We start from the raw sequence: 25,720 nt of genomic DNA on the forward strand, positions 1-25,720 counted from the left end.
CAGCCCCCAGCTGTCAGCTTTAGCAAGGCTGGTTATCAAAAATGGGAGGACCCCATGCTGTGTTTTTAAAATTATTTATTTAAATAATTAAAAAAAAACAGTGTGGGGACCTCTCTATTCTTGATAACTAGCCTTGCTGAAGCTGACAGCTGACAGCCACCAGCTGTGAGTTTTGCCTGGCTGGTTATCAAAAATACAGGGGAACCCACGCCGTTTTTTTAAAATTAATTATTTACAGCGCAGGAGCGGCTAATGAATATTCCCATCCACCGCTCCTGCTCTCACTGTAATTAGCGGCAGCAGGTGTCAGATGATGGGATCAGTAGTCCCATCAGCTAACACCAGTGACCGGAGGTGAATTTTATACCTCCGATCAGAGCTGCATGCTCATGCTGTCTTTTGACAGCATGGGAACTGCGGCTCTCTGACCGACGGGGATGATTTCACCGCCAATCAGAAGCGGTGTTTGCTGTGCTGTCATGCACATGACAGCACAACATACACCCGGTGTTCGCGGGCAGCCGAACCCAAACAGTAACACGGACTTCCCGGTGAAATCCATGTTCGGTGTCCGTGCCCGAACAGTAGGTGTTCGGTAAGGACGCTGAACTTTACTCTTCGTCTTCGCCCATCTCTATTAAACACTACTCAACCTGTAGACACATTTTAACTAAATATCAGCATACAGTACTCAGATAATATTGTGATAGTATCCAAACAGTACCATACATTGACCAATTAGTTATAACATAATGTAGTAAACAAAGAATACCTCTATAGAGTTAACACATAATGGTTTGCAAATATTACAGAAAAAATAGAAAAATAATACTTAAACTTGCATACAATGTTCAGAAATTATGTTCTAATGCTGTATTGATACATGCAAGTAACATATGAACCACTTTGGACAAACTTAAATCAAATTATGACTGATTTTCAAATTTGGTTATGAATACTGTACATACTGTAAACTTCACTATATCATCTGAGCAGCTGCATCCTCTTATTAGAGATAAGTGACAGTTGACATTCATGCGTCTGGAGGCTTATTCTAATATGCTCTAAGGATTCTTGTATGGGAAAACTGCACAGTGTATATTCCAGTGTTTGGCCCTGGAACCCAAGTCATTGTAACAAGTAAGTACAGATTTCAGCTAAATGTCAAGTATGAAAAAATGTCACCCCTATCTTTGCACATAATACACTCACGGTTTTGGAAGGCGGCCTCGTCACATAGATATTTCTATTAGATATATTTAATATGGAAATTCTACTTTTTATTTTCTGGCCCCATTATACTGTATGGTTATTCATGATGCATTGTTATGAAAAGAAGCTGCTAATAAATGATATAATTGTCACTTTTTAATAATCATTTTTGAAAGCAGGCAAAGCATGAGCAGTTCACGGCTTTCCATGTTAATAGCTGGTACTTAAATGATTACCGTAATGATCTTTTTTTATATAATAATTTTAAGCATTTAAAACATGAACATATAAAAAAATAAAATTTATATTTTTATGTTTTAAATGTTTAAAATTATTTTATTTTTGAGGGGAACAATTTTTTTTTCAATGCAACTTTTTATATTACACTAATTTTTTTTTTTTTAATTAGTCCCATTAAGGAACATGAAGCTGTGAAACCATGATTGCTGAGATAATTCTCTGTAATGCCTAGTAATTGAAAGCATTATTGCCTGCAAAGCACTATAGCAAGCATGCTCTCCAGGCACATTTTGAATTATTCACAGCACATATATTAATACTTTTTACATTGTTATATCCCTCATAATGAGTTATCCCTTATTATGCTCCTTTATACACTCCTGAGCAGATACAGTTGTGCTCAAAATTTTACATACCCCAGCAGAATTTTTGTTTTTTTGGCCTTTTTTCAGAGAATGAGTGATAACACCAAAACCTATTCTCCACTAATGGTTAGTGGTTGGGTGAAGCCATTTATTGTCGAACTACTGTTTTTTTCTATTTAAATCATAATGACAACCCAAAACATCCACAAAAGTTTACATACCCTGGTGATTTTGGCCTGATAGCATGCACAGAAGTTGACACAAATGGGTTTAAATTGCTGGTAACATCTTCACCTGTGACCTATGACAAATGCCAGGAAAATTGTTAGGGATGCTAAGAAAAACCCACAAACAACATCACCTGAAATACTGGACTCTCTGAAAACTAGCGGTGTGGCTGTTTCAAGATGCACAATAAGGAGGCAATTGATGAAAAATGGGCTGCACGGTTGAGTCGCCAGAAGAAAGCCATTACTGCGCAATTGCCACAAAGTATCTCACCTACAATATGCAAAACAGCACAGAAACAAGCCTCAAAGCTTCTGGAACAAATTAATTTGGAGTGATAAGACCAAAATTGAACATTTTGGCCACAACCATAAACGCTACATTTGGAGAGAGGTCAACAAGGCCTATAATGAAAGGAACACCATTCCTAATATAAAGCATGGAGGTGGGTCGCTTATGCTTTGGGGATGTGTGAACTACAAAAGTACAGGAAACTTGGTCAAAGTTGAAGGGAAGATGAATGCAGCACTTTATCAGCAAATACTGGAAGCAAATTTGCAATCATCAGCTCAGAAGCTGCGCATGGGATGTACTTGGACATTCCAACATAACAACAATTAAAAACATAAGGCCAAGGTGACCTGTCACTGGCTACAGCAAAACGACGTGAAGGTTCTGGAGTGCCCATCTCAGTCTCCTGACCTCAATATCATTGAGCCACTTTGGGGAGATCTCAAGCATGCAGTTCATGCTAGACAGCCCAGGAGTTTACAGGAACTGGAGGCTTTTTGCCAAGAAGAGTGGACAGCTTTACTATCTCAGAAAATAAAGAACCTGATCCACAACTACCACAAAAGACTTCAAGCTGTCATTGATCTTAGAGGGGGCAATACACAGTATTAAGAAATTGGGTGTGTGAACTTTTGATCAAGGTCATTTGGTTTTTTTCTGGCGACTCAACCATGCAGCCCATTTTTCTTCAAGTGCCTCCTTATTGTGCATCTTGAAACAGCCACATCACTAGTTTTCAGAGAGTCCAGCTTTTCAGCTGATGTTATTTGTGGGTTTCACTTTGCATCCCAAACGATTTTCCTGGCATTTGTCACAGGTCACAGGTGAGGGTGTTACCTTTAGTAGCCATTCAAACCCATTTGTGTCAACTTCTGTGCATGTTATCAGGCCAAAATCACAAGGGTATGTAAACTTTTGTTCAGGGTCAATTGGATGTTTTGGGTTGTCATTATGATTTATAAAGAGAAAACACAGTAGTTTGACAAGAAATGTCTTTACCCAACCACTAACTATGAGTGGAGAAAAGCTTTTGGTGTTATCATTCATATTTTTCTCCTTGGCCCAGGTAAGATGCTTCTGGCGTTGTCTATTGGTCATGAGTGCCTTGACACAAGGAATGTGACATTTGTAGCCCATGTCCTGGATACCTCTATGTGCAGTGGTTCTTTAAGCAATGATTCCAGCAGCAGTCCACGCCTTGTGAATCACCCCCAAATTTTTGAATGGTCTTTTATTAACAATTCTTTCAAGGCTGCGGCTATCCCAGTTGCTTGTGCACCATTTTCTACCAAACTTTTTCCTTCCACTTAACTTTCCATTAATATGCTTAGACAGAGCACTCTGTGAACAGCCAGCTTCTTTAGCAATGACCTTTTGTGGCTTACCCTCCTTGTGGAGTGTGTCAATGACTGCCTTCTGCACATCTGTCAAGTCAGCAGTCTTCCCCATGATTGTGGAGCTGACTGAAACAGACTAAGGGACCTTTCTAAACGCTTAGGAAGCCTTTGCAGGTGTTTTTTGTTAAATATTCTAATTTACTGAGATAATGACTTTTGGTTTTCATTGGCTGTAAGCCATAATCATCAACATTAAAAGAAATAAACACTTGAAATAGAGCACTCTGTAATGAATCTATATAATATGAGTTTCACTTTTTGCGTTGAAGAACTGAAATAAATTAACTTTATGTTATTCTAATTTTGTGAGAAGCATCTGTATATTATATACATATTTTTTCTCAGCATTATACACAGGCACTCTGTCAAATGTGATTGGAATATAGCATCACACTTAGCAAGTCAGTTTGTGGCACCTTCCCCCCTTTTTTCCCTTCTCACCAGCACTGGGATTGTATCTCCTTGAATGCAACACTTTAAAATAGACATTTTTGAATACCTACTTTATTATAATGTTTTTTATTTTCAATGTCAGCACAATTAAACATATGTATTTCCTCTTTATATTTTACTATAAATATGCAAGTATATCATTTGATACAAGGTAGTTTGACATGTGAATGTACATACCCATCCCTCTGCTATTGGTGCCTTTTTGAATTTTTTTCTGCATTTAGGCAATGTAAGCCTGTATTGCCTTGTTGTTTATGTATGGGTGCCTTGAAGGAGTCGTCTGTGGACTCTGAAATGCGTTGACAATACACCTTTTTATTATACCACCAATGTTGCCGTATTCCGAGGAGCGCAAAAACACTTCCAATCCTGATACTCAAAAATTGCCAGTGTTTTTTTACACTGATATTTTTTGTCTATACCCTTATAAATGTCAACAAAACGCAGACCTGGGGACCTTTATTAAGCCCATGACTGAATTGGTGGTCCACCATAGATGTGCCAATGAAAGAAAGAGGAATGCAATCACCCAGAATCAAAGTCATCTCATTAGAGTTGAATGTTGACTCTACAATCACAATGTGCTGATATGATGTAGGGAAAAGAGATCGATCAATTTAATTTATATTAATTTATATGTTGTATGTTTTACATACTTAATTATGCTTCCTATCAGTACTGTACTTTTATTTTCCTATAAAGGAAATAAACAAATTATGAGATACGTAGTTACATCAGTTGAAAAAAGACATAGGTCCATAAAGGTCAACTGTTATGAATGGGAAACCGAGGAGGAAAAACAAGACAACAAGCTAAGTCTCAGAAATCAGAGAGGTTGGTAACTATGCAGATTGCAGATCCCTGATCTTAACTGCACAACTAGAAGCAGTCGTGGAGCGTTCCTACGTTGGTCCTAGACGCCTCGTCACAACCGAAGAACTACATAAGCCTAAAGCAGGAAAAGAGGAAAACTAACTGCCCCAGAGCAGACCCCAAAGGAAAGACAGCCCCCCACATGTATTGACGGTGAAGCAAGATGAAAATATAAACAAAGGCAGGAAAATAGGCTGAGCAAACGATGGGGCCCAGCTAACTAAAAAGGACAGAAAAGGAAAGACACTGTCTGCAATCTGCCAAAAACAATCTACAAAAATATTGTCCAACACTTCTGATAGCAAAATTAACCCTGAAGTCACTAGACTTCTAAACCTATATCAGCACTCAGAAATATTCTGAGACACAACAAAAAAGAGGCCAATCTAATAAGGGACAAAAAGCAGATTGGCAAATACTGAATAATAGGAGTGGAATTTCAGCATAGCCCCAGCAGGGGCAGGCTGATTACACAACAAACTGAATTGACCAACAAGCGCAAGTGTGAACATTAGCAAAAAACACACTTAACTTGAGAAGACTGGAAGAGACCTGAAGTCCAGGACCTGAGAAGCAGACTGAATCACCAGCACCCGGATAGGGCGTCGACTGTCTTATATCCAGTCTGATACTCCAGAGATCCAATCGTTATCTTCCTCACCAGGTGGCAGATCACTACCACTCAAACCAACCACACTACCTCCTGTCACCACCAGAGGGAGAACGGAAGGGGAACTCTCAACTGGTGGAGCAGAAAATGAGTGCATGACAGTCAACCTCACATTTAGTGGCCAGTGTCAGGCAGCTGCTGCAAAGGCAAATAAAATAATGGGATGCATTAAAAGAAGCATAGATGCTCATGAGGAGAACATAATTTTACCTCTATATAAGTCACTAGTGCGACCACACTTAGAATACAGTGTACAGTTCTGGTCTCCGGTGTATAAGAAAGACTTAGCTGAACTGGAGGGGGTGCAGAGAAGAGCGACCAAGGTTATTAGGGAACTAGGGGTCTGCAATACCAAGACAGGTTATTACACTTGGGGTTATTTAGTTTGGAGAATCGAAGGCTTAGGGGTGATCTTATTACAATGTATAAATATATGCGGGGACAGTACAAAGACCTTTCTAATGATCTTTTTACTCTTAGACCTGTGACGGGGACAAGGGGGCATCCTCTACGTCTGGAGGAAAGAAGGTTTAAGCATAATCACAGACGCGGATTCTTTACTGTAAGAGCAGTGAGACTATGGAACTCTCTGCCATATGATGTTGTAATGAGTGATTCCCTACTAAAATTTAAGAAGGGACTGGATGCCTTTCTTGAAAAGTATAATATTACAGGGTATATACACTAGTTTCCTTAATATTGCGTTGATCCAGGGAGCTAGTCTGATTGCCGTATGTGGAGTCGGGAAGGAATTTTTTTCCCCAATGTGAAGCTTACTGTTTGGCACATGGTTTTTTTTTCCCTTCCTCTGGATCAACATGTTAGGGCAGGTTAGGATAGGATATGGGTTGAACTAGATGGACTTAAAGTCCCCCTTCAACCTTAATAACTATGTTACTATGTTTTTCAATCAATGACACATTTTTTATTGCTAGATTATTTGCAGCTAATAGTAGCATTTGTTACGAGAAAAGCTGACATGCAGTAGCATTTGCCATTACTGCATATTGTACTAGAGCATTCCCTTTGGAATGTTACCTGGTTCTTTGTAAGTTCTTCAGAATGTGCCAGTTCTTTGCATTGTATATTGTGGTATGGCAATATATTGTATAAATATAAATAATCTCAGACAATTGCAGATTGAAAAGTAAAAATTAAAAAATAAACAAAAAATGTTATAAAATGTGATTCAGTCTCCTTTCCCTCACTCTTCATGAACAAACAAAAAATAAATAAGTAAGCTTATTTGGAATCACTGCCTCTGTAAAAGTCTATCAAAATCTAAAATTAATTCGATTAAATGGTACCGTATTTTTCAGATTAAAAGACACTTTTTTCCTAAAAAAATTTCTGGGGAAAATCCGGGTACGTCTATTAATCTGAATTGTAGCTACGGTAGAGCTTACCGGCTGCTGTGGAGCGGAGTCCCAGGGTCGCTGCTGCCGGAAGCCGCAGCAGAGGTAGGAGTTGGGTGATGGCTGTGGGCCCAAGCCTGGTATGACGAGGTGTTCAGCAGTGCGGGGGCCCCACCGACATTTTGTGAATGCCCAGAGTCCCGCATTTTCCATACTCTTGTATGGGGTGGACTCCGGGAAAATGTCCATCATAGGTGGCGTATGCGCAAATTGAGATCTCAGCACCGAGATCTCATCTCCCGAGATCTTAATTGCACATGCGCCGCTTCTGGCAGCCATTTTCTCGGAGTCCACCACATTAGAAAGTATGGAAGGTGCAGGATTTCAAGCACCACTGAACACCTTGTCGTACCAGCTTAGGGCCTGCATCCATGGCCCAACTCCTGCCACCGCCACACACCCTGTCCTACCAGCCTGGAGCCCACAGCATCTCCTACATCCACAACCGCTGCACCTCAGGTAAGCTACCGCAAAAACGTATTCTAGCACTCACCATTTTATTAAAAAAAAAAGTTTTATCTTTTATTCTGTCCCCCTCTGTTTTAAAGTTATGCCATCTGGTAATAAAGATGCAAAATTTCCCTTAACCAACGGGGCATATACCACAGAACTTCTCTATGAGCCTTTGCTTTTTCTCCCCTATGACAGAAGTTTTGTGTTACACACCTAGTTGGCTCAAGGGGAAAGTTACATCTTTATTACCACAAGGCATAACTTTCAAACTGAGGTTCATGGAAATAAAAGAAAACGTGTTCCCAAATAAGTGTAATAGAGGTAATTGGAGGACGTACTCAGTTTAAATTAAGAATTCTTTAAAGGGAATCTGTCTCCTATTTTTTGGCCTATAAGCTGCCGGCACCACCATCAGGGGCTTATCTACAGCATTCTGTAATGCTGTAGCTAAGCCCCTGATGTACCCTGAGAGAGAAGAAAAATTATTTACAGTGGGGAAAAAAAGTAGTCAGTCAGCAATAGTGCAAGTTCCACCACTTAAAAAGATGAGAGGCGTCTGTAATTTACATCATAGGTAGACCTCAACTATGGGAGACAAACTGAGAAAAAAAAATCCAGAAAATCACATTGTCTGTTTTTTTTTTCATTTTATTTGCATATTATGGTGGAAAATAAGTATTTGGTCAGAAACAAAATTTCATCTCAATACTTTGTGATATATCCTTTGTTGGCAATGACAGAGGTCAAACGTTTTCTGTAAGTCTTCACAAGGTTGCCACACACTGTTGTTGGTATGTTGGCCCATTCCTCCATGCAGATCTCCTCTAGAGCAGTGATGTTTTTGGCTTTTCGCTTGGCAACACGGACTTTCAACTCCCTCCAAAGGTTTTCTATAGGGTTGAGATCTGGAGACTGGCTAGGCCACTCCAGGACCTTGAAATGCTTCTTATGAAGCCACTCCTTCGCTGCCCTGGCGGTGTGCTTTGGATCATTGTCATGTTGAAAGACCCAGTCACGTTTCATCTTCAATGCCCTTGCTGATGGAAGGAGGTTTGCACTCAAAATCTCACGATACATGGCCCCATTCATTCTTTCATGTACCCGGATCAGTCGTCCTGGCCCCTTTGCAGAGAAACAGCCCCAAAGCATGATGTTTCCACCACCATGCTTTACAGTAGGTATGGTGTTTGATGGATGCAACTCAGTATTCTTTTTCCTCCAAACACGACAAGTTGTGTTTCTACCAAACAGTTCCAGTTTGGTTTCATCAGACCATAGGACATTCTCCCAAAACTCCTCTGGATCATCCAAATGCTCTCTAGCAAACTTCAGACAGGCCCGGACATGTACAGGCTTAAGCAGTGGGACACGTCTGGCACTGCAGGATCTGAGTCCATGGTGGTGTAGTGTGTTACTTATGGTAGGCCTTGTTACATTGGTCCCAGCTCTCTGCAGTTCGTTCACTAGGTCCCCCCGCGTGGTTCTGGGATTTTTGCTCACCGTTCTTGTGATCATTCTGACCCCACGGGGAGGGATTTTGCGTGGAGCACCAGATCGAGGGAGATTATCAGTGGTCTTGTATGTCTTCCATTTTCTAATTATTGCTCCCACAGTTGATTTCTTCACTCCAAGCTGGTTGGCTATTGCAGATTCAGTCTTCCCAGCCTGGTGCAGGGCTACAATTTTGTTTCTGGTGTCCTCTGACAGCTCTTTGGTCTTCACCATAGTGGAGTTTGGAGTCAGACTGTTTGAGGGTGTGCACAGGTGTCTTTTTATACTGATAACAAGTTTAAACAGGTGCCATTACTACAGGTAATGAGTGGAGGAAAGAGGAGACTCTTAAAGAAGAAGTTACAGGTCTGTGAGAGCCAGAAATCTTGATTGCTTGTTTCTGACCAAATACTTATTTTCCACCATAATATGCAAATAAAATGAAAACAAAACAGACAATGTGATTTTCTGGATTTTTTTTTCTCAGTTTGTCTCCCATAGTTGAGGTCTACCTATGATGTAAATTACAGACGCCTCTCATCTTTTTAAGTGGTGGAACTTGCACTATTGCTGACTGACTAAATACTTTTTTTCCCCACTGTATATTATACTCACCCAGGGGCAGAATGCTGTAGATAAGCCCCTGATGGTGGTGCCAGCAGCTTATAGGCCAAAAAATAGGTGACAGATTCCCTTTAAGCAGGATTTAAAAAAAAAAACACAAACCCCTTACCCTTTTCTATCTTTCCTGAACAGAGGGTAGCCCTCATCCACCCAGGTTTTTATTACGCCCACCATCATCATAAACATTTTTGTAACTTTGCTTATGGCCATTTTGTTATTTTTATAAATATTTTCTAGATCAACCCGTGAGAGAACCAGAAGTGTCCATCTTGGCTTCATCCATGAAGAATGCTTACAAGAAAGGATCTGTAACTTTACTGTGCAACCTGCAAAATTTCTTTCCTGCTGTAATTAAAGTAGTGTGGAAAATATCAGGGCGCAATGAAGAGCTGGAATACGAGAATACGGAAATTATGCACAATGCATCCAATAACATGTACTCACTGTACAGCTGGATTACTGTAGGAAATTCAGACATAGGTAAAATTTATAAATGCATGTACAAACATGAGTCAACTGGAAACACATGGAATGAAAAAGTGTATAAAACAGGTAACTGTCCTTATTGTATAAATTCAAGCATTCTAAATTTACACATGTGCTTCACAATATAACAAAAATGATAATGTTAAGATTTGGGTGTTAAAAAATTAATTGTCACTATTAAATTCATAAGTTTATACTTAACGGGATCCTGACATCTGATACATTTTGCCTGATCCACAGTGGGGAAAATAAGTATTTGATACACTGCCAACTTTGCAAGTTTTCCAACCTACAAAGAATGGAGAGGTCTGTTTATTTTATTGTAGGTAAAGTTCAACAGTGAGAAACAGAATCTAAAAATAAAACCAGAAAATCACATTGTATGATTTTTAAATAATTAAATTGCATTTAATTACATGAAATAAGTATTTGATCACCTACCAATCAGCAAGGATTCTGGCTCTCACAGACCTGTTAGTTTTTTTTTTTAAGAAGCCTCCTACTCTACTACGCCAGTGACTGTCTGTCCGCAGTCTCCAACATCATGTCCACTCTCTATCTGAAACTCAACCTCTCTAAAACTGAACTTCTTCTGCTCCCGCCGTCTACTAACCTCCCTAAATCTGACATTTCCCTCTCCGTGGATGGTACTACAATAACACCCCGGCAGCAGGCACGCTGTCTGGGTGTTTTGTTTGTATATGGGATGTGAAGGAGAGATTGGTGTCAATCTCTTGCCCGCTCTTGCCGCTTACACCTAAAGAACATCTCTAGAATCCGCCCTTTTCTCACTATGGAAACAACAAAAACCCTCACTGTTGCATTGATCCACTCCCGCCTGGATTACTGCAATGCTCTATTAATTGGCCTCCCCGTCACTCGACTATCCCCCCTCCAGTCCATACTTAATGCAGCGGCCAGGATCGTCCATCTGGCTAATCGGTACTCGGACGCATCCGCTCTTCGCCAGTCCTTACATTGGCTGCCCATTCATTATAGGATCCAATTCAAAGTACTTGTTCTCACCCACAAAGCTCTCCACAGTGCAGCACCCCCTTACATTTCTTCCCTCATTTCTGTCTATCGGCCTAGCCGATCGCTGCGCTCAGCAAACGACTTTCGACTAACCTCTGCACTAATCTGTACCTCCCACTCCCGACTCCAAGACTTCTCCCGTGCCGCTCCTATCCTCTGGAATGCTCTACCCCAAGAAATCAGGACTATCCACAATTTGCATAGTTTTAGGCCCTCCCTCAAAACACACTTGTTCAGAGTGGCCTATCGCGTTCACTGATCAAAGTAATTCTCTGTGTAAGTGTGCTTGTGTAGCCCATTCACTATCTCCATCCATCCTTCACTCCCTCAAGATGGCTGGACCTTCATTGTAAATACACAATTGTAAATACACACCTGTACTTTGTATCTCCCCCACCTCATTGTAGATTGTAAGCTCTCACGAGCAGGGTCATCTCATTTCGTCTTATTTTGCTTCAATTATTGTATTGTTAATGTTGTTACTTATGACTTGTGTTTTGAAACTGTTAAACTGTAAAGCGCTGCGGAATATGTTGGCGCTATATAAATAAAGATTATTATTATTATTATTATTATTATTACTCTGCACTCGTTACCTGTATTAATTGCACCTATTTATTTGTTATCTGTATAAAATACACCTGTCCACACTGTCAATCAATCAATCACACTTCAACCTCTCCACCATGGCAAAGACCAAAGAGCTATCTAAGGATATCAGGTACAAAATTGTAGCCTTGCAGAATATTATGGGCTACAGGACAATAGCCAAGCAGCTTGGTGAGAAGGAAGCAACTGTTGGCACAATTATTAGAAAAGGGAAGAAACACATGGGGTGACTATCAATCTTCCTCGGTCTGGGGCTCCATGCAAGTTCTCACTTCATGGGGTAAGGATAATTCTGAGAAAGGAATGAGCCCAGAACTACATGGGAGGACCAGGTCAATGACCTGAAGAGAGCTTGGACCACAGTCTCAAACATTACCGTTAGTAACACACTACGCCGTCGTGGATTTAAATCCTGCAGAGCATGTAAGGTCCCCCTGCTCATGCTAGCATGTGTCCAAGCCCATTTGAAGTTCACCAATGACCATCTGGATGATCCACAAAAGGCATACGAGAAGGTCATGTGGTCAGATGACACTAAAATAGAACTTTTTGGCATCAACTCCACTCACTGTATTTGGAGGAAGAAGAAGGATGAGTACAACCCCAAGAACACAGTCCCAACCATGAAGCATGGCGGGGGAAACATCATACTTTGGGGGTTGTTTTCTAAAAAGGTGATAAGATGACTGCACCATATTGAAGGGAAGACATGAAGTCATGTATCGAGAGATTTTGGCCAACAACCACTTACTTCCTTCAGTAAGAGCATTGAAAATAGGTCATGGCTGGGTCTTTCAGCATGACAATGACCCAAAGCACACAGCCAGGGCAACTAAGGAATGGCTCTCTAAGAAGCATTTCAAGGTACTGGAGTGGCCAAGCCTGTCTCCACACCTGAAGCCAATAGAAAATGTCTGGAAGGAGAGAAAACACAACCCAGCGATAGCCACAAGACCTAAAAGATCTGGAGAACTTCTGTATGGAGGAGTAGGCCAAAATCTCTGCTGCAGTGTGTGCAAACTTGGTCAAGAACTAGAGGAAACGTCTGACCTCTGTAATTGCAAAGGTTTCTTTACCAAATATTAAGTTCTGTTTTTCTATTGTATAAAATACTTAATTCATGCAATAAGATGAAAATTAATTATGTAAAGATCATACAATGTGATTTTCTGTATTTTTTTTATGCTTCCGTCTCTTATAGTTGAAGTGTACTTGCGATAAAAATTACAGACCTCTCCATTTTTTGTAGGTGGCAAAACTTGCAAATTGGCAGTGTATCAAATACTTATTTTACCCACTGTATCAGACACCGGCTGCATGTTTTCAGTCATGTATGTTTGAAAAGCATACTTTAAAAAACACACAGGGTCCAAGCCAGGTGTTTTAGAGTTCCATATTCAGAATTGATGGGAACCTTCAATAATCAGTAAGTTACATGGTAGCTTGGGAATAACCTTTTAATGTCAAATATATTCTATGAAGCAAGTGTTACAAATTATCACCACGTAGCAAAGATGATGATATTAGGAGTATAAGGGCTCACTCACACAAGAGTATGTATCAGATCAGTGCTAAAATTGGATTGCACTTGACTCTATGCTATTCTATGGGGAAGTGCAGATAGTTTGAGCCGAATGTCACTTGCATAATCTGCCCAATTCTTTTGCATGAGAAAACATACATTTGTGTGACCTTGGCCTAAGAGTAAAGCTACATGTTAAAATTGATAAGTAGTCAAAAATTGAATGATAGGAGAAAATGCATAAAGTTTTACCAGAAAAAACATACATTTTTGGAATTGAGGGGTTTTGTTTTGTTTGTCTGCTAATTAGAAATGTGCATAAGTAAAATATGCATTGTTAAATTTGTAATTTTGTGGTAAAATTGCACAGCTACACATTCACTTTCCCTCTTTTCACTGTAGAATACTTTGGAAAAAATGTAGTTTGTGTCACTAAGACTTGTAACTTTATTTTTTCGTCAATGGGGATCTGTTTTTTATTATTCCATTTCTCTAGTCACATTTTAGCACTGATGCCATAGTACTTTGCCCTATGATTGTTACAAACTGTGATACTTTGATATTGCAGCATAAGCTCCCCGCTGCAATGGAACATGTGAGGGGAGGGTCTATAGACGAGTAATATCTCCCCCATCCAACATATACACGCCTAGATAAGACCACCTTAATGTTCCTACCAGTGGCTGCTCTGATCGCTACTGTTATAGTAAGGTGATGGCTGTATAACACAGCTGGGCTCATCTCAAGACCCTTTCCATATACTCACACCTGACATCTGCCGTACATATACAATGGATATCAGGAAGGGGTTGAAATACAAAAATTAAAGCTGCATTGTGACTGGGTCCAAAAGGACTAATTTATTGCTGAAACAATTCTGATAAATTAAGTCCAGTATTCTTGTTGACATCCGATAGTAGAAAACTCGAATACATGTAGGGAAGGTGACCTGACGGACGGACGGACTAGTCAGAGTGAAGAAAGATAGGTTTGCACAGTGTAGGTAGGAGACAGTGATTACAGTGGGGAAACAACTAGAAAAGTGTAGTGGACGTGCAGTACCTTGGGATGACCATTAGATGGCAGGGTGGAGTGTGAGCAAAGGACTTTACAGCAGCTTAGGGCTTTAGAAACCGTTGGTCATGGGGGGCGAGGTGACAGTTAGTGACAGTTTCAAGGAACCGGGGAAGTTATAAATTCTGAGGGAGGGTTCCAGAAAGTTCCAGTCCCCAGGGGGAGCCCAGGTGACAGGAGGACTTCGCCAGTCTGTGTGCCCTGAGGAGAATCCGACCAAGGGGACTGAGGAGAGGAAACGTCAGGGGGTGGTCCTGACAGAAAGATACCGCAGAAGAGACGAGGCAGTGAGTGCCATATACCGTATTTGACACGACGACTGACCAGTGAAAGCGCTGTTGGTTATTGGGCCTAGGGCGGCCACAGTGGCGGACCTGGCAGGAGCGTCGAACAAGTGAAGGAGGGACAGTACGCATATGTACGTCCTTATTGTAAAAGTACGGTGTGTAAACGGCTCTGGAAACGGAGGGCCGATAAGTGAAGAAACGTGCGGTGTGCTGCGGAGGCCGTCAGGCGGACGGCAAGTAATGAAATAAACTTGGACCTGTTGCATCCAGAATCTGCCTCATCATGTCTCTGTCATCATCTCTGCGCGGTATAAAAGTAGGACCACCCCCCCCCAGCTCGGCACCCCACCACCGACACTACATTTGGCGTAGTCGGCAGGATCGCCGCCGCTAATACGCTATCTTCTGCGGCAGGCCTGCAACTGAAGGACTGAGGAAAACTTGGACTGCTCTATTTCGGATTATAAACACCTGTGGACTAAAAATTACTGACCTGTGGATTACAAATTGGGACGCTGTGTCGGATCTGTGTTGCTTGCAGAGGATCCAAGGCAGTAGCTGATTCTGCCCAAGATGGCGGTATTACTTCAGCGCAGAGGAGAGGTCCGGGTGTTTGCAGTTGTTCAGAATGGACTGGGACCCCCTCCAACGTACCCCAAAAGGAAGCAGTATATGCCCGGAGACCGACGTTTCCATATATTGGACCCTGGCAGATGGATGGAAAGGTCTGCCAACGCCCCACACAGCAGGAGGAGTGGCACAGAAGAAAAACTTGGCTGCGGCTGTCTGACGCCATTCGAGTGCTGCCCAATGGACGGTATGAGATGCTGCGGGTGTCGGGGCATCGGCCGCCTAGAGTGGCAATGGCGGCGAGAGATGGAGCTGCACCAGAAGTCATCTTCAGATTTACGGGCAGGCAGCGGGATGCTGAGCCGGGGAGCGGAGCCTGAGGGGAGTCAGCGAGAATGGCTGCCACCAATACCAGCAGAGGACTTCTCAGCGGAGCCCCCGAGTCCGGAGGGAAGGCCCGCAGGACAGTGGAGCAAGGAACGGAGGCTGCGGGGGAAACTGCGTGATGATGAAACGGAGGCCGCAGCGCCGGGGAAGGTGAGAGTACCCCCGGCCCTACCAGTGCCTCCGCAAGCGGCCCCCACCATTCTGCTGCAGCACGCGGCCCCCTGCGCACCGGAAGGCCTAGTTACCACGGGCCCCGTGGTGTATGCAGAGCTGAGCGAGGTCCCCGCTCATGTCCCCGAACTACCCCGCCCGGAGTCACCAGTGCAGAGCTCACCCAAAGAAGATGCTGCTGCGCTTTCCCTGCTAATAGCAGCTGCATTGTTGAAATCGGCCGTTACTCCGACTCCGTTGGAAGTAGTGGATGCGGCCTGTCCTGAGGCCGCGGTTATGCCGCTGCTGGAGTCGGCTGCGACCGATTTAGCGGGCCCTGTGATTCCAGCCCCCGAGGACCCGGTTCTCCCCATTTGCCACCTGACCCCAGCGGCTGCTGGGCCGCAGAAATCTTCGGCCGTTTCTGTCTTGCGGTCTTTTTCAGCGGAGTCCCGCCCACCGGACTCCAGGGCCCGTGCTGTTCCCTCCGTGTGGGAAGCGGAGGTGATCAGGAAGAAAAAGGCCCGGGAGCAGGAAGTGTGGAACCTGTTCCACACTCAAGGAGAGGCCGTCATGGAAAAGAAGAGGACTTGAATGGACACCCTCAGTATCCCCGTGGAGCCCTCACCTCTGTCCATTGAGAGTGGTATAGACTGTCAGGAGTTCGATGCACCGTTGTGCAGATTATAAGGACAGTTGCATTTAGAAAAAAGTTTTGTTGTTGTTTAACTGATGCAACTATTTTCTCTCTCTCTTTCTTTCTTCTTTCTATGTTCTTTATATACGAAAATATGTTTACCTGACAGAACGGGGATACGGAAAAGTGGAGGAGTGTCCAGGTCCAAGGAAGGGGGGGAGGAAGAAAGAGGAAATGCAATGTTATGTTATATTTTGGTTTTAAAAGCAAGAGAAAATGAAAAAAAAAAATTATAAAAAATGGGGTACTTGTGCTATTATAAAGTTGTATGATGTATAATATGCAAAGTAAAATGCAACAGGTCCGGGTTAAGGGAAGGTCTGCGGGACCAAAGGAAAGTGTGAGATCCGGTAGGGATCTAAGAGTTGAGGTCTGGGAGACCGGGACGCCGACCATGACATGTAATTGAAAGAAGGAAAATGAATGGGAAGATGTGAGAAAGACAGCCGTCCTAGGTCAGGTCCCCGACACCACGGACACCCCTGAAGAAGGAAAGGCGGGCGCCGGCAATGATCTGGTAGGTGAGTGGCCTCGATCATGGCGTACCGGATAGTGAAAGGTAACAGTAGGGGAGAGTAGGGGAAAGATACACGCCGTAGAGAGAATACGGGTGTACCTTGCCCAATTTGAAAGACGTTGTCATGTGGCGTGCGCGCTGGTGAGTAGCAGTAGGCTGCTCAGAGCATAGTGCTCCCAGTATGGTTCGGCCCCCGCAGATAGTGGGTTTGGCTCAACTTCTGGTCCGACAACAGAATGTAGGTGTAGATTCAGAACGACGAAGGCAGGGATGACGATTGTCGAGGACGACAATGGACAAAGGAAGGGGGAGTGTAGGGAAGGTGACCTGACGGACGGACGGACTAGTCAGAGTGAAGAAAGATAGGTTTGCACAGTGTAGGTAGGAGACAGTGATTACAGTGGGGAAACAACTAGAAAAGTGTAGTGGACGTGCAGTACCTTGGGATGACCATTAGATGGCAGGGTGGAGTGTGAGCAAAGGACTTTACAGCAGCTTAGTGCTTTAGAAACCGTTGGTCATGGGGGGCGTGGTGACAGTTAGTGACAGTTTCAAGGAACCGGGGAAGTTATAAATTCTGAGGGAGGGTTCCAGAAGATTCCAGTCCCCAGGGGGAGCCCAGGTGACAGGAGGACTTCGCCAGTCTGTGTGCCCTGAGGAGAATCCGACCAAGGGGACTGAGGAGAGGAAACGTCAGGGGGTGGTCCTGACAGAAAGATACCGCAGAAGAGACGAGGCAGTGAGTGCCATATACCGTATTTGACACGACGACTGACCAGTGAAAGCGCTGTTGGTTATTGGGCCTAGGGCGGCCACAGTGGCGGACCTGGCAGGAGCGTCGAACAAGTGAAGGAGGGACAGTACGCATATGTACGTCCTTATTGTAAAAGTACGGTGTGTAAACGGCTCTGGAAACGGAGGGCCGATAAGTGAAGAAACGTGCGGTGTGCTGCGGAGGCCGTCAGGCGGACGGCAAGTAATGAAATAAACTTGGACCTGTTGCATCCAGAATCTGCCTCATCATGTCTCTGTCATCATCTCTGCGCGGTAAGAAGTGGGACCACCCCCTATCACCCCCCAGCTCGGCCCACTACCGACCCTACATACACCTAATACTAAAAACTACCTTATATTTTTAATAGCAGAGATCTTTCTACAATTGTATCCACATCCAGTCCTAAGTCTTTGCCAAAGGGTTTGCAACTTTTTTTTTTTTTAAAGTGCTTGAAAATAAGGCAGACATTTGTATCCCTCTTTTTGGCATTTCTCTTTTGTGACATTTTGTACAGGTATTTCTGAGTTTCTGTTTAATATGCAAATAATCTCTTCAGAGACTTGAACACTAGTGCCAACTATTGGAGTAGCAGTAGGATAAAAGCCAAACCATAATTCCAATTTGCAGATATGGTTTTTCTGGGTATTGCTCCTCGTTAGTGAAACAGAGTTGGAATTCTGGTTTGGCTCTTATCCAAAGTCATATTGCAAGACTCATTAAAGGGTCAATATTGACTTGTAGGATTCCTGCTTCCAGTAGGTGGCATCAGAGTTCAAGTCCTCTTCCTCTCTTCAGAGACAATTTTCATATTTAATTTCCCATAGGAGCGTGCAAGGCTTTTAAGTCTCCTCATACTGGCATGCCAGACCTGGCTTGTCTCTCTCCAAAAGAAGAAACATTACCCCTTAAAAAATTTTTGTAGAAAAATGACAGAAAAAAAATCATGCTATGTTTTGCAAATAAACCACTGACCCCAAAAAGAGTATAACAACAAAGACCAAAATGTAATATGTAAACTATGCTTGAATATATAGAACATAGTCATTAAAAATATTATGGCTGGGAAAAGCTTTCCTGCGCAATGGAGCATTCTAATATTAAGTAAACCAAAGTTAATTGATTTAACATTTTAGTCATCAGTGTTATAATAATTTTGCAATTCTAGCCCTTGCACAAGGGTACATCACAAACTCATTTTTTGCCTCCCACTACCTCCCTTTTGATTTTTTTAAAGGCAAAATTCTGTATTTAAAAAGTCTGCTTTTAAAACAGCATTTTTTCAGTTTTTGTTGTTCTCACTACGTGTTTCAATTCATTAATCATGTGATTTTGAGATTTTTAAAAGGAAAAAATACGCATAACACACCGTAAGTCACATTACCATATGATTTTTTTTTAACCAATTAGGAAAATAGCAATGAAGGTCTATGTTAGATAATTGCAATCAATTAGCAGAAAAAATGCTATGCCTTAAGCATGACATGCTTGAATTGCAACAAGAAAAAGAAAATGTCAGCCATATCAGAATGGTGGGAGTCAGAAACACCTGGCATACCCACCGATCAGCCTTTCCCAGTGTCTCTTGCTGCTGAATATCAGCAATTGCAATACAGCTCTCTCAACTCTGCTTTGGCTACAGCAGGGTACTGCTCATCTACCCTATTTGGATGAATAGGAGTGGCTGTGCAGTAACTCTTGAGGCCACTACTGAGCTGACGGAGCTGTGCTGTTCAACTCCACAGCCACTAACATCTGATAGTCGCAGGTATGGAGAACAGCTGATTGTTCTGGGCGCTGGGTATCGAACCTTGAGCGATCTAATATTGATGACCTATCCTTAGTATAGGTCATCAATATTAAAGTAGTGAAGCAACCCAAAAGGGAACATGTCATGTCCAACCTCTAAAAATCTGCATATATATGGTTAATCTGCAGGTTAATAGTTATTCCTTCAAGGAGCAGCCAGCTTTCAGTCACAGAGTGTGCTACAGTTCCCGTTCAGGACACATTAAGCACGCTCTGGAACTTTGACAGGTTGTTCTGTAGCACATCTGTCCAGAGTGAATAGTCAAAGTGCTGCAGCATACTTGCAAATGCCACTCACAGTACTGAAGCAGTTACATGTAGGCCTCTATGACTGAAAGCCGATGGCTCAAGAGGTGAAAAAAAATAAATTGCTCTTTGTATTCACACTTTCATTAAGCCAGTCAGACAGCTTTGTAATGCTACAGACATGCACAATAACTGTATATTTGCAGACTTATAGCGTTTGGAGACATCATAGATTCACTTTAATCTTTCACAGCACAAATCTAGTCATGAGGCACTTCTGATTAAGGGATCATGCAGACGTCCATGGATCTCGGTCAGATCACAGACCGCAATGCACAGACTGACCGTGGGTGTCCTTACCCAAGCGTGACAGCCTCATAGAAATATATGAAACTGGTATGGTCTGGTCAGGAGAACTACGGCCAGTCGGAGCATTATGGCCTGTGATCGAACCAAGATCCAAAAGATGTCTACATGAGCCTTAAGCAGCACAGTTTGTGTTAGTATTTACTTTCCTGACATTTCCATGATTATTCATAATATCGAATAATCTTGCAACTGTCAGGTCCAAGTAACTCCAGAATACTCATAAAGTAAATTAATATATCCACTGGGTTCATACATTTTTAGGAGAATATAAAAATCACATATATTGCCTCAACTTTTACAAAGTTGAATCATGACTTCCACTTTAAAATTATTATTTAGATTAAAGTAACAACTAAATGCAGGTATTACTACATAATGTTGGAAAGAAAAAAGATGAAGTGTCATGTATTAGACAACAGCTTCAGAAGTCATGAATTAATGATGCAGAACTTGCCATTCTGTATCCAAAATCTGAAGCATTTTTGAAGTTGCTGAATTTGTGTAAGCTATCAATTCAAAAATTTAGATAAACACTGTAGGGAAACAGAGCACACCAGACCATAGGGGGATACTTTTATAAAAAAAAACATATTATAGCCAGGTAATGTGCTCACCTAAGTGAGTTATGTAGGCACAACTCCTGTGAAGGTTCAGTAATGGTTGCTTCTGCCCCATAGCTGATGGATGAATTCCATCAGACAGCTTGAAGGTAAAGACAATTCTCGGGTTTGGCCTGCACTATATTACTGTATTTGGATCAAGGATCTTCTTTTAGGTTAGCGCAGCCAAAACTCGTGAAATGTCTTTTCCCTCATTCAAGATTATGCGCTTACCAAAAAGACTACTTAGTACTATTGTAGATAAATAATAGATGCCTGACAGTGAAGCCAGCCATACCCATTTTATTGCTGATGAGCAAATGATGTTTCGGCTAATCATTCGGCAGACAGTCATCTCCGCCAAATCTTTCATATACGGGAGCCAAGCACTACTGTGTTCTCTGTGAGAAAGGCACTGAGTAATACGTCGGCCGTTGTCTTACATTAGGGAGAACAATGTGATTGACAGTCCGAAAACTGACATGCGCGATCAACATTTCTCCTGACAATCAGTCGGCCGGTGTCCCCATACACATTAGATTGCCAGCCGAACCTGTCAATATCGACAGGTTCAGCCAACACTAATCTAATATGTATGAGGGCCATAACATTTTGGACAACACTGACGTGTACCCAATTACTGATGACCATATTATTAGATCAGGCAAGCAATAAACATATAGCTACCTTAATGTTCACTAGCATGGAGAAATATGATTAGTTCAATATTTGTGCAGAAATATATTTTATATGTATTTATCAAAAAGATTTTGCTATGAACACTGACATACTAGAATTATCAAGCATAAAAATGCATGTACATTTTTTACTGAATAATAGTGTGATGGTTACGTGTGACTGGACACACCACCTCCAGCAGGGCGACTTTAAATAATATAACGTGCAGCCATATACACCGCCTCCAGCAGGCGAATTTCAGAATTACACGTGTATCTGGATACACCACCTCCAGCAGGGCGAATTTAAATAATAAAGGGAAACACAAGGGAAACCGATACAATGGAGGGCCCTGCGATAGGGAACGGGGATGTGGAGACCTCCTGCACTCCCCTGAGTCTGTGTGTCTACACTCCTGACAGTCCTTATGCAGGTTCCGCACCTGGTGCCAAGCAGGATACCTAAAAACCCTAGCTCGCCCTGCACCTAGCCCTTTCTAGTGAAATGGACGGTGCAGAAACTAATCCCACCACTGCACTGAAACACACAAAAGGAAAGGTACAAACAGTGATAACACCACTTAGCTTTGCTCTGTCACTCTTGCTCCCAGCAACAGAGTCCAGCACCAGAATGCAGCTTTCCTCCTGAATAGCTGCTGCTTCACCAAGCTTTGTCAGAGCTGCAAGGAACTCCTCTCTGTGGCACCTTCCTCCACCAGGACTCTGACTGTGCTGCAAGGAACTCTCTCTAGCTCCTTCCTCCACCAAGGATGGTTGAAGTGACTAATATCACCAACAGAGAGTGAGAGAACAAGACACTCCTATATAGTTAAGCCAGAGCAATCACACCTGTTAGTTATTCCTGTGTAATAACGCTAGCCACCAGCGGGGGGCAAACTAGAATGAAAGACACCACTGTGTAATGACCCTAATGGCCACCCGGGGCAAAACTAACTTTAAGCAACCAGCTTAAAGAAAAAAAAAGGTTACAAGTGCTTTTATCTGTCACAATCCAGCATGGATCATGACAAATAGATTTAACTGAAAAGGACACTCAAGACAAAAATCTCAAATTTTAATCATTTTGTTCCTACCTGGTTTTGAAATATTAATAGAATTTTCTTGTATTTTCTATCCCGCAGGAGGAGCAGATGTTAACCCCATGGTCATTCGAGCAGCACAACTTATCTACACCCTGCTGTTTATTAAAGGCTTGTTGTATTGTCCAATCCTGCTTTGTGTTAAGCTGAAAACCAACAACTGAATATTTATTTTCTCTAATCTAATAATGTTTTTTTCTGCTTTGAAATGATCCAATAGTCAGGTAATAATGGATGCTTCGGTAAAGGTATGCCTTTAGATGAGCTAAAAATTTAAAGTTATATAATTATTAATAAACAAGTATTAATAAAGGAGTCCTCCTGATCTGGAGATATCAGCGCCGGTCACCGCAGCTCCACTTCAGACAAATACTTGACACAGGTGAAAGTTTCCTGCATCAGCCTGTGCCCATTCTATATATGAAACCAGCTGGCTGACCGGATCATTTAAGTAGCTCGTCCCCTTCTTTGTCCATGCACCGGCCATGACAGAGTCCTAGGACTGGATATTGAAGTAAGCCAATAAGCACCCTATGAACTTTGTTCAGTTGGTCAGTGTACCTTTTCTCATTACAAGTATGTTAGTGACTTGTAGTGTAATTAATATTTTAAACAAACTCCACATTTTTTTTCACATGGACAACTCTATTAAAGGGGTTGTCCACTACTACTTGCCTTTCATATGTCCTAACTCTTCCAAAAACTCAGTTTTCTAATGTATTTTCATTATTTTCTCTGCTTAATATGAGCACAGCTCTATATGGGTTATGTAACCTTTTATAGTAATTTTTTAACTGAATTGTTATTTCTGAACTGAGCACCAGAATTGGATGAAATAAGAATTTCACATCTCTGATGGGGGTGGAGCTACCTTTCTGTGATTGACAGTATTTCCAGTATCAGATTGAATGAGAAGAGCACATCACTGATGGAGGTGAAGCTGCCTTTCAATGATTGTCAGTGTGTCCGGAATAAGATAAAATGACAAGAAGATGTCACTGATTGGGGAGGAGTTACCTTTCAATTATTGACAGGAGTCTGAGCATGAATGCACAGATTACTGACTTTACCATCCTCTGCATGGATCCTGATGCTGCTTTGATGGACAGGCCCCTTCAGGTGAGAAGCACTGCAACGTGCTGGTGGTCATTAGAAAGCACATCACAGTGCTTGTCAGCCAAAGGGACTGGGGCTTCAAAGCAATGACAGGATCCATGCAGCATCCAGTCTGAACAAGCAGGCTCAAACTCCAGTCAATTGGTGAAAGCAGGTTTTCCTCCATCATTGATGTGCTCTTCTCATTCTGTCCGATTCCGGTGCACAGATCTGAAGTAACAGAACAGGAGCAAGAGGCAGCTGGACAACAAAGGGTCACATGACCCATGTATAGCTGTGCTCACAAAATTAGCCATGGTAGGAAAAGTATATTAGAAAAGTAATTGTTAGGAAGAGTTTGAACATATCAAATTGCGTCAAATAGTGGTGGAATCTTAAGGGTAAAGCTGGTTTTACACTTACTGTATTTTTGCGGGCCAATTTTGCGGCCCCAATAGCTTTCTATGGGGCAGCAAAATCGGCCTGCAAAAATTCAATGGTGCGCCGTATGGCCGTGAGGGCCATATATACAGCTGTGAAAAAATATCGAGCTTGCTCGATATTGCTCACGGACACGGCCCCCATTTAAATCAATGGGCCACGGAAACAAACAGAAGTTTGTTTTTGCTGCGCGCCGTCACTCCAAGTTTTGCGGAACGCTGTTGTTTTCTCCAATACTATTTCCATAGTATTGGGGAAAAAAAACGGCAATCCACAAACCTTTTTTGCGGCCCGTTATTGCCGTACAACACAAAAAATGCAGCGATACAGCCAGCAATAACGGACTGCAAAAAATGCGGTAAGTGTAAAACCAGCCTAACATTTTTCCTTGTGGAGAGCTGCAAGACTGGCATGCCAGTGTGAGGAGTCGTATAAGTTATGCAATGCTCCTCTGGGAAACTAAATATTCAAATTGCATGGTTAACATTTGCACTTAATTATTGTAGATTGTAAGCTCTTAAAGGCAGGGTCGTCATAATCTTTGCTTTAATTATTGTATTATCTTTAACGATGTTACTTATAACTTGAATATGAACTGTTGTAAAGTGCTGCGGAATATGTTGGCGCTATATAAAGATTATTATTATTAATCATCATAAGCGAGATAGGGAGAGGGCTTGAATGCACCTTTTGCAAGCAGCAATCCTAAAAGTCATTATCGACCCTTTAATGAGCCTTGCCATATGACTTAGAATAAAAGCTAAACCAGAATGTTAATTTGCAAGTTCTGTGTTTTGGGTATTGCACTGAATGTTACTACTGATGTTTGGCACTAGAGTTTAAGTATGCTCTGACGAGGCAATTTGCATAGTAGTGGAAAACACATTTAAACATATATTACCATCATCACAAAAATAGTCTACAAGATTTCTAAAAAAAATTTTAAATATGACAGTGGCAATGACTTTCTTATTGACCCCTTTACTACCTTAAAGTGCTTTGAAGTCATGTGCTTCTTTGATTTAATCATAATTTTTAATGTAAAGGTATATATGCAAATTTTAACATGCAATTTACCCTAGTTAGCAATTTATCCTTGTGACAAGGAGGACAGGCAATTATTTATACTGGAGAAAGCCACAACCAGACATGTAGTAGGACAATTCAGCCCTGTAGATAAATGTTAGTGTAATACTTGGATGGCTTGAGTCTGATATAGTTACACCACAATTGTGCTAGAGTTAACTCTGTTTGGGCTCACACATGGGGGTTTTGGTGAGACTCCCACCACTCCCATGACATCTATATGCCCTAATAAAGCATACTGGCAGGAGTGTAATTGTCTTTTTAAAGCTCTGTGAAAAGGCCTTAAAAGGAAACCTGTCAGCTGTTTTGGCCGCTATAAGATACGGCCACCGCCTTTCAGGGCTTATCTACAGCATTCTATAATTCTGTAAATAAGCCCCCGATCCGACCTGAATGATAAGAAAAATAAGTTTTATTATACTCACCTGGGGGGCGGTCCGGTCCGATGGGTGTTGCAGGTCTGAGTCCGGTGCCTCCCAT

At 42.1% G+C, this 25,720-nt stretch overlaps 1 protein-coding gene across 1 annotated transcript; it reads left to right on the forward strand.

Annotated features, from left to right (window-relative positions):
- The first annotated feature begins 1,103 nt into the window (after window positions 1-1,103).
- On the forward strand, window positions 1,104-24,931 carry TARP (TCR gamma alternate reading frame protein). Its single transcript, XM_073549819.1, has 3 exons — window positions 1,104-1,140; window positions 9,950-10,264; window positions 22,661-24,931. Exons 2-3 carry the CDS (start codon window positions 9,994-9,996, stop codon window positions 22,780-22,782), a joined length of 393 nt encoding a protein of 130 aa, XP_073405920.1. The 5' UTR covers window positions 1,104-1,140; window positions 9,950-9,993; the 3' UTR covers window positions 22,783-24,931.
- The last annotated feature ends 789 nt before the right edge of the window (window positions 24,932-25,720 follow it).

The sequence above is a fragment of the Dendrobates tinctorius genome, unplaced genomic scaffold (genome assembly GCF_039654945.1).
Source record: "Dendrobates tinctorius isolate UK_male_01 unplaced genomic scaffold, ASM3965494v1 ptg000162l, whole genome shotgun sequence".
Taxonomy (NCBI): domain Eukaryota; kingdom Metazoa; phylum Chordata; class Amphibia; order Anura; family Dendrobatidae; genus Dendrobates; species Dendrobates tinctorius.